At 34.8% G+C, this 21528-nt stretch overlaps 1 protein-coding gene across 1 annotated transcript; it reads left to right on the forward strand.

Annotated features, from left to right (window-relative positions):
• Nucleotides 1-5244: 5244 nt before the first annotated feature.
• Nucleotides 5245-18264, forward strand: LOC113716637 (ubiquitin-like-specific protease 1D). Its single transcript, XM_072070177.1, has 16 exons — nt 5245-5880; nt 6348-6857; nt 8589-8987; nt 10123-10177; nt 10714-10805; nt 11718-11929; nt 12964-13012; nt 13745-13818; nt 13898-13927; nt 14032-14130; nt 14558-14669; nt 15449-15540; nt 16878-17000; nt 17229-17343; nt 17491-17598; nt 17759-18264. Exons 1-16 carry the CDS (start codon nt 5527-5529, stop codon nt 17879-17881), a joined length of 2547 nt encoding a protein of 848 aa, XP_071926278.1. The 5' UTR covers nt 5245-5526; the 3' UTR covers nt 17882-18264.
• The last annotated feature ends 3264 nt before the right edge of the window (nt 18265-21528 follow it).

The following is a 21528-nucleotide window of genomic DNA, read 5'->3' on the forward strand; positions in this document are numbered from 1 at the left end:
TGTAGAATTCAAACAAAATATAAAGCAAGATATGAATGTACTATAAAATCACCAAATAACATCTTATTGACTCATGAAAATCTTGTAAAATTTGCAAGGTAAATGAAAATTATTAGAACTAATCCACATACAATTTAAACGAAGAAAGATAAGCGATGAAAAACTTGTGCAGATGTTTTAGAAATTTTTAAATTCTTTTTTTATCAACAATACAAAATTTCAATTCTTTGGTATTATACCATCTTTTATTTTTAATTTTCTAAAACATGCGACCTTGTGTTTTTTCTAATAAGATGTTTCATATTCCAATTAAAAGTATAACACTAGTTTAGAACTAACATGTAAGGGCATTAATGTTATTTTGTTAAAATTTTGGATGGAGAATTTATCATTAATATTTGACTAGTCAATGTGGGGGTAAAGTGTATATATTTAAAAGTTAGGTGGGCAAAGTGTTATAAATAGTCAAGTTCAAGGGGGTAAACTGTAATTAATCTAAAAAAACTTTAGATTCGCAGTGGATAGGAAAATGGCAAATTTTGTCCTTAAACATTTTTCTAGAGTAAATTTAGTTCCTAATTTTTATTCTGTCAATTTAATACATAAACTTAATTTTCAGATCCAATTAAAACCTCTATGGTGGCGCCACCACCTAAAAACATTTTGGGTCCTAATTTAACAATTAAACAAGAGCATTTTGAAAACTTTGAATTATCTCCTCTCTCCACTACCAACCTCTATCACCAACCACCCACCTCCTCCTTCTCATTCCATCTCTCCCTCCCCACCCTCTTTTCCCCACCTTTGAGTTTACATTGTAATTGAGAAAGTAGAAGAAGAAACCTGCAAATGCTGTGAAAGACAAAAAAGTACTGTAATTCTTCTGCTTCCTTCAATAATCATGTTAGTGGGAACGGGACTAGGGAGTAAGGGAGATTCAATTGCCATTCTCGTCGTTTCCTGCTTTTGTTCATTCTTTCCTAATGTAATGCTATCAATTTCCCTACATTTGGCGAAAATTTAAAGAATTGCCAACAAGATATTCTGGAATCTTAAGCTATTTCTACGGTCTAGCCTATCTTCGAAAATTCCTCAAAAAAAAATATAAAGCCTATCTTAGAGAAATGGACTAGGAATATGATTTCTTCTGTTCCATTGGCTTTTTCTAATGTTTCTAATGTCATTATATATTTGGGTTTGGAATTGTAGGTGAGTGGGTTCCCAATATTCTAGCCCTTAAAGCTATTTATGTGATATGTTGAGCAAGTTGATTTCCCTTGCGTCAAAGTCCACCTTCCTCTTGCAATTTGCGGCCTTTGAGACTTAAAACTCCACATTTAGTCCATACCCCAGAGTCTTTGCAGCCTTGCGGACAATGGAGAGATGTTAGGTGAAAGTACTTGATCTCCTTAGACATCACATCTTTGGTGAGTTAATGGTGTAGGTTAATAGGAAAAGGGATGGTTGAGGAAAGTAGCCGACAGGCAGAGGAAGGCAGGCAGTGGTAGCTGTGGCAAGAAGGGATGAGGTAGAATAAGGGTTAAGAAGTTAATTAAAAAATTTAAAAATATCTTAAAAAGATTTTAAATTTAAAAATGTCCCAAATACTAATGATTTTTTTAATTTACTCGGTTTGACTACAATTCATACTTGAAGTTCCCGAAATACACTTATTTGACTATTCAATTGGAAATTCAATCGTTTTTAGATGGTAGCATCGCCACAAAATAATTTAATTGGATTCAAAAATTAAATTTAAGGAGCAAATTGGGCAAAAATAAAAGTGAGAAGACTAAATCGACTGTAGAAAAAAATTTAGGGACGAATGGGCCATTTTCCAAAAAATACGTTTGTCAATGGTTCCATAAATTTAAGTACAGTTCTCATCTTAATGTAACCATAAATCGGCTGAAACAACACTAAAGGTCTGTTTGATAACATAAAAAAAGTACTGAATTTGAACTTTTTCAGACATTCAAATGTTTTGAATGTTGATAAATGAAAATCCATTTGCTGAACTTGTTAAGCAGTGCTAAACTTGTATGTTATTTTTTCATTACAAAATCCTAACTGAATGCTTAATTCTGATAATAATCAATAGACTTTCTTTACTTATCTTATCTTATCTACCAAATCTATCATTGTTTATTAATTATGTTCAAAATTCTTATATAATTAAACAATCTGATATTCTCTATCTAATGATTTTCTATTTCTCTTTTCTCCCTTTTGAATGACTTTCACTTCTTTTCTATACTCCTCATATAATATAATTTATCTTTTATATTAATTTGATTTAAAAATAAATATTGTCATTTTCATACCTAAATTTTAGCTAATTAAATCATAGGTTCTATTTCTTTTTTGGGTGAAAAGATAAAAGGGCAAAATTGTCAAATTTAACTTACTAAGCATTCAGTTATAAATATTTATCAAACAGTATAAATAGGTTTAGCATTAAAATTTGGACATTCATATATTTATTTTCAGTGCTTAAAATTTAGCAAATTAATTATTTCAGTATTCAGATTTCAGAATTCAGACTTCAGAATTCAGATTCAGTTTTATCAAATGGAACCTAAGACACCTAATTAACAATATAATGAAACTTACCTAAAGTAGTCTTTAATCGTGGATGGCTAATGGAAAAGTTTATAGGCCAATGAAATCTAGAAATGTAGAATTAGGAAAGAGGTTGTTGTGAATGTATTTATTGTATTGTTTCTATTCTGGGTAGTTAAAAAGATTGAATTTGGTTATATGTATATAAAATCAAAAATTGATCAGAATGGTTGCAAAAATTGGCATCTGACAATGCAAATAAAAAACTAATAATATCTTATAATACCCTCAACATCCGCACAAGAAATAATAAAATTACACAAAATAATCAATAATATCTAAAGTTATTCTTAGTAGTTGGGTAGAAATGAGATTAGATATATACAAATAGAACTAGACACAGTTTATAATCAAATATTCTATATTTTTCTTTTAAACTATAATGTTACTTATTTTTTACTTTAGTAGGATTGGTGTTGTTTTTATTATTTTTTTATAAAAAGTTTTAAATAAAAATTTTCAAAGGATATATTGTTACTTATTTTAAAAATTTGTTTACTTTTAGTAGGACGGGTGTTGTATTTATTATTTTTATCAAAAATAATGATTTAAAATAAAATTTTGTATTTTGAAGGGTCAACAGGACTCTGTTTTATGAATTTAATGATTTTTTTAAATTTAGGTTTTGGAAATAATATCACCATTATTGATTTTGTAAGTCCATGACCAATGAAGATTATTTATTTTTTGATACAATTCATCCTTTTAGTTAGGTTTACTAAGTACAATTTTTTATTTCTTTTAAATCCATGACCAATGAATTTTTACTTTTAGTATGGATTAGGATATTTCATCTTTATTTACTCTCTCATGAATGAATTTCAAATCAAATTTCTATATCAATGTGGCCATTTCGTATATTTTTAATTCAAAAAACATGAGAGGATATTTATTAGTTAAAAAAAATTCAAAATTTCATAAAAAAAAAAAGAATAAGGAGTTGCAAGCATTATGACTTCATCATCCTAAAAATCCCTTTTGCAATTTATATGGACTCGTGTTAAAGGCACATCTAATGTGTGTGCAATTAGAAAACAATAAAAAATGAATCAATTTTGTATAAGTATTTTTTTTATATACCAAAAAATTTATATAAAATTTTCATGAATGAAATTTGGTTTATATTGCTACAGTATTTTGGTAGTTATAATATTTAGGGTGATTATGAGTAGGTATATTGACAAAATATGATTAGGTGATTGGAATCAAAATAAATTTTATAAGAATAAAATTGAAAGTTCAAAAGATGACAAAAAGTATTTATACCAACTGCCATTGTTCAAGCATTATATTGTATAGATGCTTGAAAACTTACCTACCTCTAGCCTCAAGGATAAAGCAACTCTCTCTCTACCATGCAGGGAAGTATGAGTTTTTCTCCCCTCGTCCTCGCATATCGTCTAATATGAGAGATTACCTGAATGACAATTTATAATTCCTTTAAAGGCTACAGGAGGTGGGCTTATAAAAGTTTGCTGATCTCTTCAAACAAAAGCTTGGAATGACTCTCGACAAGGTTGATGAAATGAATTCTCTTGTTGCCGGTGCAAATTTTTTGCTTATGGTGGGATTCCTAAAGTACAAAGATATGTTAATATGATTAGTATTCTTTTTGCAAGTAACAAAATACAAGTGTATATGCACATACTCGTGCTTTTTGCGTGCCATTTCTTTTCTCAAGTCAATCTGAAGTAAGTGGTTTGTATTGAGGATAAATTCCCTTTTTTATGAGCTCTCTATATGATGTTTTAGCCATGTTTACTTGAGCTTGCACTGTAAGATCTTGGACTTCTTCGATTTGTATCATCATGTGTGGCCTTCTTTATTGACCTCCTTACCTTGAGTGCTGGGACCTAATGGACGCATCAGTTCTGGTGAATGACGAACATATAAATTGTCTTGCATTCTCTTTGAATTGGCAGCCAGCAAAATAGGTTCTCTTGGATTCTGATTCTGATACTAAACATCTGAAGCAATTGTGAAAAGCCTATTTGTGCAGGCATGCTGTTAAACCTATACTATACTAGATTACTCAGCCAATCAAGTACGTAGTACGTACAATTCCATTTTATTTTGAGGTGGAAGAGCCTCGCCGCGAAAAGACAGCAGCTAACATATAGTAGACAGGCCATCTTAAAGATACTTGAGAGACCGAGCTCACACACTTCGAATTGACATTGCATGATTAGGTAGCTTCTAGAAAATGGGAACAAGAGATTTCAGGGTCGAACCGGACTTTGTTAATGCTTCTATTGCTGATCTTTCATGAATGAAAATTATTTTTGAGTTCAAGAAAATAAGAAAATGGTTCCAACCCTCCTTTATTCTTTATGCTTTTTAAATCTCACGTCTCTCTTATTAAAGAAAAATTTTCTCTTTAAAAGGAAGTTTTGTGGAAAATTTTTACATAAAGCTGTTGGGGTTGGCTCTTTGTCTTTGCAATGGTTGTGACGGTAAGTCTTTGGTAAATCCTGTGAAGTTTTAACTATAGTATCAAGCATAATTAATTTGGACTATATACATTTATTCCAAAAAGACGGGCCCATTCTTGGCGGACCAGGACCAGGCCTTAGCCTGCGACAAGCCCCAAACATTTAAAATCACGAAATTCATTTTCTTTCTCCCTCAAATTGCAAGGTAGACCAAAGAACTGCCATTTATTCTGCTGGAGACTGCCACCTGTACCAGTCTACCATTCTTCCCTGTCGATAGAAAATTTTCCACCATTTTTACTCCCTCACGTCCTCCGCGACACTCCTCTACAATCATTCACAGTAGGAAAAAACAAAAAAAAGAAAGAAAGAAGAAGAAACAAACAAATTGCAGAGTAATTGACTATCAAACATTAGATAGAACCTATACATACCGAGCATCCGCGTATGTATAGATGTAAAAATTGGATGCATGGCCGGCGAAGGGGCGAAAAGTGGGGGCCCACTACAGTTGGATTCAAAGGACTGGGACAAACTACTGGGGGAGAGGGAGGGGGCGGGGGCGGGGGCGGAGCCACTGTCTTTGGTGGCGGTGCCCGGGAAATCGCCGCAGGCTAAGGAGATGGATGAAAAAGTAAGTAATGATCAACCAGTCAGTGACTTGCGAAATATGACGGACAAGCAACTCCAACAATCGGCGGATAGGATTAGAAGAATTTTACCGACTTTGTCCTTGACATTGAAAGACGGTGGCGAGAAGCTTAAGCGCAGCCTCCAACTCCATGAGGATGAATTCAAGCGCCGGCGTCTCCTCCCCCTCCAAAAGGTTGAATTTTTATTGGTTTGCTTTTTTTTTTTTTTTTTTTGTACCTCAATTTTGGAGGATTAGTGGAAAATGTATGTGGAAATAAGTGTACATGCGAGTGTATTTCTGCTGAAAAGTCTGAAATTAGGTCCTTGACATTTCACTTTCTATTGTTATCTTTTGAATTTTAGGGGCTCCCTAAGTAGTTTAGTGTTTACTTTTAAAACTTAACTCTTTTTTTATAGAGTCTTAAACAAATCATAAATCACCGGTCCAAAATTTTTCTGAAATTGAAATTGATTTTCATGATTACCAATTTCTAGTCTCAGTACTCTTGGTTCTACCTATATGGTCAGTATGTAAACCAGCACAAATTATACAAAGAGGGCTAGCTGGATTCTTTCCTGTAGTTGTCAGTGTTGTCTAATTTGTGATTTAGAAGACCAATCATATTTGTTGATTGAAATTTTTGGTTTATGATTACGCAGAAAAATCCAGGTCACAACAAGTATATTCATAATAAAATCGAGTTGTATGATGAAATGGCTGTTGTGGTTGGGAAAGATCTGGCCACCGGGTCTTTTGCAAAATCATTTGTTGATCTGGAAACTCCATTTGTTCCTAAGACAAGTATGGAGACAAGTGAAGAGACAAGTGTAGAACAAAAGAATGTGACTAGTGCAAGATCCTCAGATGTGAGAGCAACATCATCGGGAACCCAACAACATCGTAAAAGAAATCGCAGCAATGAAGTCATTGAAAAGATGTCTCAACAACTTGGAGAAGTGGCAGCTGCTTTGAACAAAATTAGTGCAAACAAACTTGATATCAACCAACTACATGATGAGATTATGAAGATAGAAGGTTATAGCGAAGAATTTCTGGACTTGGTATTCGATCATTTGGTGCAAAATGAGAAGCTAGGAAAAGCATTTATGGCGAAGAGTCACAGACTTCGTTTGATTTATCTCGAGAGGTTCAAGAAAGATTGGGGCGTCGAATAAAGTACGTGAACTGAATTATGCAATTGCCTTGTCAGAATAATTGTTTCTTGTATGGCCTGAGTTATAATAGGTTGTGCTTCACGAGTGTACTTGATGCTTCTCTCATGTATTAAGATATTTATTTTTTCCTGTTGTGTTTTAGCACCATTGAACCTTGGAGGTGATCTAGAAGTGGAAAAAAGGAGGGCTGACTGAATACCTTGCCACTTGCCGTGGCCTTGGGAATTGTAGGTGCAGGCCAACTGGATTTGTTCAAAGCTCTAGTCACTAAGTTTTTTCCAGTAAAACGTTCACATGAACATTGGTGACGTGTTGTACAGATGTTTCCTTTTGTAACCATGATTTACTACTTGGGCAACTGATATTTTTGGGACCATTTTTCATTTGGAGATGTGATTTTCGTTTTTGTTGAGCAGTATTTTATATTTTGGCTTATATTTGCTTTCAATTTGCCTTCAATATCATGCCAAATCTAGGCCGAAGATGTTTGGTCCACTCCACTAGCTTGTTCTTGTACATCTTCTCCTTTGTCATTTTCATCCTCAGAAAACTTTTTTTGACCGTCTAAGGATTGCATTGATTTGCTTCCTCTGATCAGAAATTTGCCCCTGGAAAAAAATCTTTAGGCCCCCATCAAAGGAGAGTGCAGATTTGGTAAACTTTGCTTATACTCATCTTTCTAATTTTTCTCTTTCCTTGAGCTAATGGAGAGAAACAAGTGGACCATCTGAGAGCACTATTGTGAATCTCAGAGATGGTATTGTCCCTTTTGGCTATTGTATTGTGTTTCCTAGATGAGGGGTTGCTAGAAACATGATTACTAAAAATAGTGTTCAGCTAGGTTTTCGTTTGATTTTTAACTCTTCTTTTCCAACCAATTCATTAGTATCATTAATAATTCCATTTAAGAATTCATGGTGTAATATGAATAAATATTTTATAGAATTGATAATATGATTATAATGGATAGAAACTAAAATTAACTTGTAATGAAATAAATGTTTTGAGAGTAGAAAAATATTTGCAACATATCAACAAACATATCAGAAAATATTTCATTGACAAACCAAACACTGGAAAATTATGAAAAAAGGAATTTGGAAAATATTTTCACTTAATAACCAAACACCAGAAAATTATGGGGAAGGAAATGATTTTTCAGGAAAATGACTTCGATGGAAAATATTTTCATTTTCTCAAGGAAAATATTTTCAGTCCAACCTAACGGACCCTAAAAGGAAGTTTTGTGGAAAATTTTTACATAAAGCTGTTTGGGTTGGCTCTTTGTCTTTGCAATGCTTGTGGCGGTAAGTCTTTGGTAAATCCTGTGAAGTTTTAACTATATATCAAGTATAATTGGGACTATATACATTTATTCCACAAGGACGGGCCCATTCTTGGCGGACCAGGACCAGGACCAGGCCTTAGCCTGCGACAAGCCCAAAACATTTAAAATCACGAAATTCATTTTCTTTCTCCCTCAAATTGCAAGGTAGACCAAAGAACTGCAATTTATTCTGCTGGTGAGTGCCACCTGTACCAGTCCACCATTCTTCCTCAATAGAAAATTTTCCACCATTTTTACTCCCTCACGTCCTCCGCGACACTTCTCTACAATCATTCACAGTAGGAAAAAACAAAAAAGAAAGAAAGAAAGAAGAAGAAGAAGAAGAAGAAGAAGAAACAAACAAATTGCAGAGTAATTGACTATCAAACATTAGATAGAACCTATACATACAGAGCATCCGCGTATGTATAGATGTAAAAATTGGATGCATGGCCGGCGAAGGGGCGAAAAGTGGGGGCCCACTACAGTTGGATTCAAAGGACTGGGACAAACTACTGGGGGAGGGGGAGGGGGAGGGGGCGGAGCCACTGTCTTTGGTGGTGGTGCCCGGGAAATCGCCGCAGGCTAAGGAGATGGATGAAAACGTAAGTAATAATCAACTAGTCAGTGACTTGCGAAATATGACGGACAAGCAACTCCAACAATCGGCGGATAGGATTAGAAAAATTTTACCGACTTTGTCCTTGACATTGAAAGACGGTGGCGAGAAGCTTAAGCGCAGCCTCCAACTCCATGAGGATGAATTAAGGCGCCGGCGTCTCCTCCCCCTCCAAAAGGTTGAATTTTTATTGGTTTGGTTTTTTTTGTTTTAGTACCTCAATTTTGGAGGATTAGTGGAAAATGTATGTGGAAATAAGTGTACATACGACTGTGTATCAGCTGAAAAGTCTGAAATTAGATGTATTTATTTGGATGCGTGTACCGAGGGTTTAAAGGAGTGATCATGTGATGTGAATCATGGGGTTATGATTAACCAAGTTGATGGTTCATTTATTAGGACTGTTTTGGTTGGTAATTCATTGTTTTCCGATTTTATGCCCAGCAATTGGAAATGTACTTCGAATATCTTCGAATGAGGGTTGAGGATGTTGGCTTTTGTATGTTCTTCTTTTTTTTTTTTTGGGTAGCACCAGAAAGTACTAAAGCCTTGCACTGATGGGCTGTCTCTGACATGGAATGCCTATCCATGTCAGGGAAGGAAACTACAATTCATGGGGCGTGAAATCTAGTGAAGATGTATGTTCGAGGGGGCAAATTTATATTTTTCTCATCAAGTTTTATAGGGGCTTAATCTAATTGAAAATGTTTATTTTTTTAAGTGGGTAAAGGATAGTTTTTAAAAGTTTTGGGGTAACAATTCCACTGAGCCCCCAACATTGTTGCGCCCATGGATATGTTGATATGGAATAGTTGACTTGGATTTGATTATTCTTCATAATCTCCCATTTTTGGCAAAAGCAGATAGGTTGTGAAAAGCAAATGTTGTCTTTTAGTTTCTTTTTGATATAGCATGTGCAGATGTTCTTTTTCAAAAGATTTGTTGTCTTCTAATTTTAGGTGACTTCATGAGAATTGTTTCCACAATGAAATGACTTGCACCGTAGTTTCTAGGAATAGAATATCAGTTGTGTTCTGCAATTGTAAAGCACGCATGTTGTTTTGCATGATATTTGATATTGCGGAAAGCAAATTTTGGATTTTGTTATTCTTTTTTACTTTTTGAACATTGTGCATATGACTGAAGTGCTGGTGGCTTTGTGCATGAATAAGTCTATACATGGCCATACTCTGATTTAAGTTCTGATGTAAGGTTTAAGTTTTTACTTAGTTTGATTGTCATCCTATGACCCATTCTTCGTTCCTCAACTAAGAATGATATTTGACTCCAGTTTTTCATTATTTGCTTCATAGAGCGATGATGGTGGATGCAAGAAGCTGATTCAACATCATGATCAAAATTGTAACGGTAAACATTTCTTTTGTTGGCACTACAATGGATCTGTGTCTGTGGTTGCAGCAATTAAGCTTTTAATCCTTTTGATTCACCTTGAAGTTGTCTTGCAATTATGCTTGCTTTAAGCTTCAAATGAAGGTGACACCCTGAAGTTAAAATTATGTAAATCATCAAAAAGTTATACAAAACAGCACATGCAAAATGAATACGTGTTATTAGGATTACTTTCTTTAGGTGCTGTTTCGCAATCTACTGACAGATAAAATGATAAATGTCGATATGACTCGATTTGCTGCTTCAGTATCAAGTCTCACGGCTGTTTTGCCTCCTGCTGGGGGAAGAACTGGTTTGCTGGGTTTGGGAGGAACTTAGTAGCTTCTCCTCCTCCCCCCCCCCCTCTCTTCCATTACTTTTAGATGTTTGTGTCCTGAAGGATGTGCACATTAATTTGTTCGCTCGACTTGCTATATTGTTTTCATCTCTCTTTTTTGGAGTATTAAACTGAAAAATTGTTTACTTGAAAAGCATTTTCTTTCTGGTGCAAATAGGTGTATCAGATGACCTTCGGGAGCAACCTCCATCATCTTTATCACCTGCACTGTCATTTTCAACATGCTTCTCAAGCAAGTTTGACAGAAAAGTATGGTTTGTACTCTTGAACGTCTTTCTGATTAACATGAATCTTTCTTATTAGCTTTATGATCATTATGTTTGTTTTATAAACATGTGGTGACAGAGGTAGAGGTGTGCTATATCCAAGGGTTGAGGCAAGAGCCTTAAGGCATGCTCGTAGAAGTCCTTAACTTGAATTTTATGGAATTCAAGAAAAAAAAATCATAAATTAAAGAGTTATGGCAATGCTTAAAAAGAATGAACAAACTGTATCAAGGACCAAATAAAAAAAAGGCTGAGTTGAAGGGAGCTGAAATTTGCAAGAAAACCAAAGATTCTTCAATAGTGCGTGGTAAAGTGGAATGTAGGTTGCAGACATTGCAACATTGCTCGTATACAGTTTAGAAAAACAAAATTTAGGTAAAGTATGTGGAAGATTTGGAGATTAAGTCAATTTCTATGGGTGTGCAATGCAAAAAGTTTACCATATGAATCAAACTTTCTCAAATCTTATGTGTACTTTCTTCAGCCATTGCTACCTCTTCTAGCACATGGAAACTTTTGGCAGCAGCAATAACAAATTTTACAAGCCTTTGGAATCCATCAAGGACCTCCGGCATTGATAAAAGAATTGATAAATTTCTAAGGTTGGAAATGTATAAGTTTTCCCCATTGCTATATCAACCCCTAACTCTTTCTTTGGTTATGTCTTGTCAAAATTAACCTTCATTTATTTTTCATTTGTCATTTGGTCTTGAGGCATTAATGGTCCTTGCGTTATTGAGAACCCATGGCCCCCTAATGCTGGCTCACCATCCCTTGGAGGTCTCAAAACAGTTTTTAAACAGTTATTGATAGTTTGAATGCTTTAATTGAGGACAGGCCTACTTATGTTTGAAAGGCTTTTTTTTGATTGTCAAACCTGCTTTTATTGATCCAGCAGACAGATTCAACAACATTCAAAGTTTTCGAAAAAGAACTATCTACATTAAACCCCTGTGGTCGGCAAAAAATGGAAACCCAATTGCCGTCTTTATCCAGCAGTAGACAGAAGAGAGGGTTGTCATCAAAAGAATCACCTTTTCAATCCTTGGGCAGTCCTCTTCTGAATGTTGATAATGTACCCCTATCAAATGGTTATAAAAGGGAGAGGTACTCACCTTCTCCTTGTACTCCTAAAGAAGATTTATCATGCTTGTCTGTTTGTTTATTTAATTTCATGTTATTTTATTTTTGTTTAGCTTCTTCTATCTTTATGCTCGTATGATTTTTACTACATTTACTTATGATTCAACATAATCATTGTTGTAGTTTCTTAGCAATGAGGTATCAAGTTTGTTTTATCATGTTGGTCCACTGTTGGAATTGTTCTCACCAAAACAATTTTTTCTTTTCCAAATAGCTTTTCAGGTCATTATATATGATAGACGATAAGGTTGATTTACAGAAGAAGGGAAAAAAGAAAAAGATGAAGAAGTTCTTGATGTTTAAGTCTGCAGTTATACTTGGTCAACTACATGGTTGCTTCATTGTCTTTTTACATTTGCTCTCTGATACCAGTATGATTTGCACTTCTTAGTATGTTGCAACTTCATATGCTAACTTCTATTCTCTATTAAGAAAGCCAAACTTGTTTTGGTTGCTTGTTAATATAGCAAATTATTGTGTTTGATATCATTGTTTTCTTTACTTGCTTCATTATGGCCAAAAAAATATGCAACATGTGATGTAGAGTCTGCTTTCTGGATCTTCTCCTTCCATTCCAGCATTCCTGCTGTAATTTGTCACCTCTTCAGGAGTAGAATTTATTTATGAAGCTTTTGAATTTCATGCTTGCGCTGCAACATGTGGATTGCTCTAAATGGGAGGATGCAGATTGCTAGATTTGATCCTTCATTGGCTCTTTAAATAAGTGCATCACTTCTTTTTTTTCTTGTTACCTATCCTGTTCCAATTGTTTGATGCTAATTCATCGTATTCTTTTGGTCTGACTCGTCACCTTTGGTTGTTTTTTTTTCCTTCCAAGCCTTGCTTTGCATAAAACAAAAAGTTGGTGACCTGCATAGTCTCCAATCGCTTTTTGTCCTCCTTTTTCCGTATTTGCATGATCTTCTGCTTAGCAGAGTAAAAAACAAAGGAATGTGCAGATATGTGTGCTTTGACTAATCCAATAACTTATCTCTTAGGAGAAGGTCTGCTCGACTCCAGGCTTCAAATAGCCCAAAGCGCATCAAGGTAAAGTTACTTCTGATTTTTTCCTCTTTGGGGGAAATTTTTTGCTCGTCTACAATATAAGCCATACACTATCAGAGGCTGTGGCTTGCCTTTGAGGCTGCAGCAGGAGAAGGAATCTTTTGGTGATTGCCTCTAGTAGGTGGTTAAATGACAACCATGCTCAGCTGTAGATTTACTTGCACTTGCAGTAATAAGGAAGATCAGACATAAAGTAGCATTAGGGGGATTCAATTTATTGGCCACAAAATGTCATGGTCAGAAACTAATTGGAATGCTAAGATGACAAATCCTGCGAAACAATACATCTTTAGACTGCTGGATTAGAAGAAATGTTATGGGTTTATGTAGGACGCTTCAGGTGCTATACCAATGCTCAAATAATATGAGATGATGTGTCCAAATTTTGAAGTTATTACATAAATGGTGAGATTAGGTTGTATACGAAGAAAATTCTATATTCTTCCATATGATATTAATCATACAAGTACCAGGCACTCTATCTAGCAAACAGTGTTGGATTCAGGATCTCCTGTTCTATTTCTATTCCATTATGTCAATTTTAAGCTCTTTGGTTTTGGTTTTCCATTTTATTGGCGTTGTAGTTGAAAAAAATGTTGTCTTCAGACAAGTGATTTTTTTTCCCTTGCTTGGGAGAAGTGATCCTTCATCTTAAAGCATGCCATGTACTTTACTGCAATATTTATGCTCCAATACCCTTTGGATCTTGTACAGGAGACAGTTGTACTTGTTGATGAGGAACTTGAGGTTGAAGAAACCGCAGCTCAAACAAATAAACTGAATCAATGGTAGTGATTGAATATTTATGTGGTTTACCTTTATACGCTTGTTTGATCACAATTACTGATTCCAGTTACTCTGTTTCAGCAAGAACACCAGGATATATTATCCTTCCAGGTATAGCTTAGGCAATTGCAGCCTTGAAATCTAATTGTAATTTTGAAGAAGCATTTCTTTTGAACCTGTTTGAATTAAGCTTTGTTCTACATATGCGGAAATAGGGATGATCCTGTATCTGTTGAAACAATCTGCTACTCGGACCTGGATTGTCTCGCTCCTCAGGCATATTTGTCATCAACTATTATGAATTTTTACATACGGTAAGTTAAATAGAGTACACAGATGGAAAGTTTGATGCCATGGTCACTTGCAAACAATGCAGGGTACCGTGGGCCAGGTTCAGGAATTTGATACAAAAGGATTGGATTCAGAAAGAGGTCACCTCTACTTTAAATGGATTTTTTTCTTTGGTTGGGGATTGGGTGAGCTGGGAAGGTTTTGGGATCGAATTTCTCTATCATCTTGTGTTTGCAAAATTCTTGACGCTTCCTAGACATGAGTGAACCTTCCACTTCATTCTGGGTTGAGAAATTATATATATGTATATACATACATACACACATATACACACATGTATATATACATATACATATACCTACATATGTATGTATGTATATCTTCTGAAATTTTCTTGTTCTTCTGGAATTTCTGAAAAATGAAGAAGTCATGTTTCTTTTTGATGGGCAGGTATCTGCAGGTGGAGGGGCTGACATCTAAAGCAACTGAAAGTGAATCATGCAATTACCATTTTTTTAATACCTACTTCTATGAAAAACTGAAAGAGGCTTTAGGTGAAAAGGTATTGTCTTTTTCACCACAGAAAAGTTTGAGAAGATGTCTCCCTCTGTAAGCTAAAGCTTGTTCTGTTCATAGCATGATATATGCTGATCTTGCATTTTGCCTTTCACAACAAGGGAAATGTTTTTCCTAAATGTTTGAAATCCATGTAAAAATGATCATATAGTTTTATGGTAGCTTAGGTTCTTTGCTCTGTATGACATGCCCTTGTTTAGCTGCTGGTAATAGGACATTGATGGAGCCTTATTCTTGATTTGATTTATTCATTCTGTAAGTTTAAGCTAGAGAGTGGGGAGGGTTGGGTTGGGTGGTAAGGTGGGAGGGATTGTAAGTAGGAGGCCCTAGGTTCAAGACCTCCCACTTACCAAAAAAAGAAAAAAGCTAGAGAATCATAGGTCAGAAATGTATTGGGGAACTTCACCAGAATGGATAATGCATGGTCCTTCTTAACACTTGATTTTTCAGCATAAACATTTGGTTTTGCCAAAAAAAGACATTTTAGGTTTTCCTTTTATATTTGTTTAAGTTAGGCCCAAAAAAGAAAAAAAAAAAAAAAAATATATATATATATATATATATAGCCATTCCAGACGTAGCTACCTTTTTTGGCTTAATTTTTTTGATAAGCTAATGAGTGATTGAATATTTTTAGTCTCCGTTCCAAAAGGTTAGGCTTATATGAGATCACGTGTATTAGCTGCAGTAGTATTCCTTATCCTCTATGGCATCTTTCCATCTAGCTTTTGTGATTAATTTGTCTATCCTCACACAATATGGCAGGACATCGAAAATTCATTTGCCAAGTTGAGGCGCTGGTGGAAACGCATTTACATATTTGAGAAGGCATATGTACTCATACCCATACATGAAAAGTAAGGTGTTTCTGCTACAAATGTGGTCACTTTCTATTTAGTGGTGTCATTTCTTGATTCGCTTGCGACACAATAAGAGGCTTTGTGGAGTGATCTTAAATCATGGTCTTTGCACTTTGATTTTCATCTCTTAAATGTTATATTCTTATTAAGAGGTTTTGACCTTCTAATATTGGATCCTGAGGTCCAGCATGCTTGTATCTCATTTTTCTGCTTCTTCTGCTGGGAAGAAGGGGAAGCTTTATCTCAATAAACAGTTTTTCAGTTGTAATCAATTAGGTGAATGCTTACAACAGTGAGATCACCTCAACTCATATTTGTCATGGTTGATGGCACTATGAAGTAGAGACAGTGACATTCTTTTTGTATATGTTTTAAAAAAAAAGCAGAAATCATTGAAGGATGGTTTAGCTTTGTTGTATGCAATGGTCATTAGGGTGAAATGTCATAGGATTTTATTTATGTATTTATTTATTTTTGGTTAAACGGAGAAAATGGAGAGTTTTTATGCAAAGCAAGCATCTCTTATGGGCAATTCAAGTCTGTTTTGACAACAAAATGGTGCTGAGGTTATCATAGTTGCCTCATATTGCATAAAGGGTTGTTTCATGCATTGAAATGTTGAAAAATAGAATTTGGTAGAAAGCATTTTTACGAGGCTCGGACACCTATACCTTTTCGTAGGACAGGTTTTCTTTCTTCTTGACAATTTAAATGTCGATTTATATTCATAGTGCGTACGAAGAGGTAAGTTTGATCTAGCTGCTTTTCCTTACTGGGGCTCTTTGTTATCCTAATCTATACGTGAAAGGTTTTGAACAGCTTGTGCTCTCTGTTAAAGAGTGGATAAACTTTTGTTCTCCTGAACTCTACCCTGCACAAGCAATTTTCTCCTGAAGTAATACTTCTCAGTTTCTAGATGCCTCATGCTTTAGTAGTAAAATATTATCTCCCATAATTAACATAGTGCATGCTAAAAACATGGTTGCGATGTGGTTAAAAAATTGTTTAAGCTAGCTGCCTGAATCTTACTTGGTCTTGCTAACAAACGAAATTGACCTTATCCTGCAATACTTTTCCAAATCAATATATGGTCCCTTTGCTGCCTAAATCTTCTGTGTCTTTTGCTTAATAAGAAGTTATTATAGGGATACACTTTATCCAGCTTTGATCCACCCCATTTGACTACATAGCTCTCCACGTTCATTCTAGTTAGGTTTATTTGCATCACTCAAGTATTCGGGCTTTCTTGTTACCTTGTGTGGTTTTTGCTGTTCGACTCACCATAATTTTTACCAGTAGATCTTCTCATTTCTTTTCTTTTTTTTTTAATACAGTCTTCACTGGAGCTTGGTGATTATATGTATACCGGATGTGGAAGATCGTTCAGGACCAATCATGCTTCATTTGGATTCGCTAGGGCTTCACTCTAGCCGTTCAATTTTTTCTAACATAAAAAGGTGATGAAGACATAAGATTGTGATTTAAAAACATGTTCTGTTTCATTGTCTCGATACCAAACAAGGTTTCTTAAATAGTTCTTTTGATTAGATTTGTCACGTTCTGCTAGGTTATTATCATAAATGCAAAAGAATGAGTCGTGAAGTTTTGAATGTCATTAATACCCAAAATCAGTATGACTAGCAATATAATTGTTGCTGTGGTATTATTCAAATCATGCTTTGCAGCTTTCTAATAGAGGAGTGGAAATTTTTGAGAAAAAGAGAAGTCCCATTGGATCTTCCTATAGCAGACACTGTATGGGAGAATCTTTCTAATAGAATTGATGAGAGAATAGTCCAGGTAAGTCTTTGCGTAACTAAATTGCCCATACAGCGGTTTCATGCTTGCTGTTGTCGAAATTTTTTTGTCATCCTGAATAACGAGAAAAGTTTGAATGCTGGCATTTGTCCTTCCAACTTCTTTTGTTGTTATGATTCTTGAAAGCAGGTCCCACAACAAGGGAATGATTATGATTGTGGCCTCTTTGTTCTATTCTTTATGAAACGATTCATTGAAGAGGCTCCAGACAGGCTGAAGAAGAAGGATTTGGCAAGGGTACGTATCTTCTTCTCCATTGAACATACTTTAGATATGTTTAATATGTCACTCTTATTTGATTTCCTTTTACTACTAGTTATTTTTTCTCTTCGTCTATATTACGAATGTAAATCTTCTTGCACAATATGGTATCTTGTATGATGTTGTTAATTTGCAGTTTGGAAAGAAATGGTTCAACCCTGAAGAAGCCTCAAGTTTGAGGCAAAGTATTCGGAGTCTGTTGAAAGAAAAATTCAAGAATGCCAATGATGAGGAACAGCTTTTGGATCTGGGGCTGTAGCTTTTGCTGTAAATATCTGTTTGAAATGACAGAATTGTCACATAGATTTCGACGTCTATCAGCGGCTATTATTCTGCTGTTAATTCAAAGGATACATGAACAAGGTTAATTCTGCAGAGAAGACCTCGTTCTTCCATTTCACATAGACTGGATTAAAGGATGGGATACTAAATTAGCTGTTATGCAATCTTGAAGAGCTCTTTGTACAGGAAATGAACTTCTGTTTTGTAGCTCGCTTATGTCAGGCTAGGAAGATACACTGTTAGTTGTCTGGTATGTAATACCAATTGTGGAAAAAACATGTTCTAATTGACCTTGGTATCCGGATCCTCATCCAATTATCCGTACACTCAAATTTACAATAACTTTACGACTTTTGAATATTCTGCTGTTTGTATTGACAATCCTTTTGTCAAATAGGAACATCTTTCAAATGAATCTGATATTAGGCAAGATTTTGGCAGTTTTAGCCAGTTGGTGGGCTAAACTTGATTTCTAAGAAGAGCTTTAACGGGAATTTTGGATATCTACGTTTTTACTACAGCTCAGTTGATTTTCCTTCAATTTTGAAAAGGTCATCAGGATTTTTTTGCCCCCCCCCCCCCATGGCTTATCTACGTTCAAACTTATAACTTCCCTGTGGTTTAGTCTTCCATACCAAGTAGGGACTCAATCCAGTGGCACGTCTGATTGCTAGAGAGTAGTTGTCCAAAGTGGTATTTGTTAAGGGTATTAATTGAGCTTTAGTAAACTTATATTCGGCTCACAAATTATATAGATTTTTGGGCTTTGGGTTTTGAGATCAAATTAGAAGACTCAAATTTAGCTTACACTATTATATAAATTTCAAATTCATTCAAACTCATAATTAAATATGATATATTTTATAATTATGAATTACAATAAATTTATATATAATTGTTAACAATTTACGTCATGATGTGTATAATTATAATCTATGTACACACACTGTCATATGCGGGCTGAGTTTTAATCGGATTTGAACTTAGCATAATTCAAGCCCAATTCACATTTGATTTGGGCCTAATAGTTAGACCCAAATTTTGTCTAATCCAATTAAAGTATAGGTCTAAATAGCTTTTTCTAGATCAAGTTTGGCTGGCCCGATCTCATTGATAGGCTTAGTCTTTGTTTGGAAAATCCCATTCAATTAGTTAATTGATAGACAATAGAGCAAGCAGTACGCTGGTTTAAGGTTCAAGGTTTAAGGTTTAAGGTTCGCTCACGTTGGAAGGTTGACTTGAAGATTCTAAACGTGAATAAATAGCATTATTATATTTTGCTACAATACATGAGGAAGATGCAACTTGGTAGTAACTCACTTTTTTTTATCGCAGTGCGAGTAGATTTTCAATAGTAGTAGTATTACTCTTTTTTTTTTTTTTCGAAACGATAGTAGTAGTATTACTTGCTGCTCCTCCGTACTTACAGAAGAATAGAGAACACAAGAAATTGTGGACCACAAATGTGGTGTATTTGGGAAATGAAACAATAGTGAGGTATACTATACTCTATATCAACAGCAGCGGAAACGAGCGTGTTCGCACCATGATTTATTGATTGATGCTCGTGAAAGGGTGTAGCACTTACAAATAAGTTGGACTAGTTAAGCATCTCGTTGCATGGTGGTGTTCCCAATTATATAGACTAGAATACTGATTAAAACGGTCGTGTTTTGTAGAGTGGCTTATAAGGATGGCAACGGGGTTTTATAGAGTGGCTTGTAAGGATGGCAACGGGGCGGCGGACCTCTCCCTCGTCCCCCTTCCCGTTGCCTACAAATTCTCCCCTGCCCTCATCTCGTCCCCCATCCCCCGCTTCCCTCGCCCCGTCCCCGCCCCGCTCCACTTCCCTTATGGGTACTCCCGCAGAACTAATAAAAATTTGTTATATAATTTTATTATAATTAAATTTTAGTAAATAATTAAGTACTAAAATATCAACACATCACCAAATTATTATTCATTGTAATTTTACAATTGAAACTTATAAAAATAATTAAACAAAAGTTATTTAAATACAATCCAACATGATGAAATAAATACAACTAAAGTAGTCAAGTTTTCACTTTTGATACAAATACAATCACTAATTCATTATTGTACTTGTGTTTTTTTTTTGTGAGAAAAAATGTTATTTGTATTAAGTGTAATTAGGGATTTAGTATAATTGTATTAGTAAATTTAGTATAACCAATTAATAATTTGTACTAGTATACATATATAATTATTAGTATAATTGATAATATCGATTATATTACATATACTAATATACATTATATAATACATATAACTAATAATATCATTATCATAAGTTTGTAACTAATTAAATTATATATTATATATATAATTATATACATATATATATTTTATATATTTACTTTTTAAAGGGGGTGGCGGTAGGGGTGGGCGCGGGTCGGGTACCCGCACCATTTACCATTTGGCTGACCCGACCCGCATTTTACAGGTCAGCCATTCTTTGACCCTTACCCGCCCCGCATATTAGCGGGTACCCTATAATCGGGTATCCGCTGAGATAGGGTCGGGTCAACGGGTACCCGTCCCGCCCCATTTATCATTTAATTAAAAAAAATAATTTATACCAATTTAATTTTATATTTTACACATTTATCTAAGATTTAATAAATTTTTTTCTAAAAAAAAGTTTCCCACCAAGAAACAAGCATGTGAAGAAAATATAAAATTAAAAGAATTCAAAATCAATAAAAGTTTGAAATAAGTAGCACAATTTTTAATATATATGCTCCACATTAATTAAACTTTTTTCTATAAAATATAAGATCATGCCCTCTACAAATGAATCTTGTAAATAAACTATAGTTTCTCATATTTGTAATGCAATTTGTTCAATAAAATTCCTTGTTTAGTTCTTATTATTTTATAGTGTATGTATAAAAATAAAAATAAAATAAAAAATATATATATGCAGGGCGGATCGGGTACCCGCGTGTTTTTAATTATGTGACCTTAACCCGCCCCACATCTTACCGGGTACCCGACTCTTTTTTGACCCGCTCAAATAATAAAAATCGAATATTCTAATTTTCGGATCGGATCGAATCGGATATGACGGGTTTTCAAGTTAGCGGATAATTTTGTCCACCTCTAGGTGGCGGGACGGGAGTACACTCCCTTGCCCCCCGCCCTGTTAGCCCCCCGCCCTATTAGGCCCCCCACGGGGCGGGTGCCCGCAGTTACCCGCCCCCATTGTCGTCCTTGGGCTTGAGCTAGTAAAGGGTGATATATCATGTATGTTGTCATCTCGGATTCCCCTGAAATTAAGTGCTCGAGTGGCACCCATAAGATTAATCCTCAAAAGGTTAGCTAAACCTCAAAATAATAGTAGTATGTGGTAAATTTTTACATTAAATTCAAGTTTGTAATGTTGATTTGTTTTTCATTAATTGTTTCAAACTTTTTATTTTTTGGCGATGCTATATAGATTTAGTTTGTCAAGTAAATTATGGTCTCGTAATACTAGTCTTATTGTGAAAGTTTTTGCTAATAGGGTATGCAAAAATTGAAATGTGTTAGTCATGGGTTCCTCTGGCATTATTTGATCTCTTGCATTAGTTGGCATTTTAAAATCGCATACTAAATTGATTA

Source organism: Coffea arabica, chromosome 11c (assembly GCF_036785885.1).
Source record: "Coffea arabica cultivar ET-39 chromosome 11c, Coffea Arabica ET-39 HiFi, whole genome shotgun sequence".
Classification (NCBI taxonomy): Eukaryota; Viridiplantae; Streptophyta; class Magnoliopsida; order Gentianales; family Rubiaceae; genus Coffea; species Coffea arabica.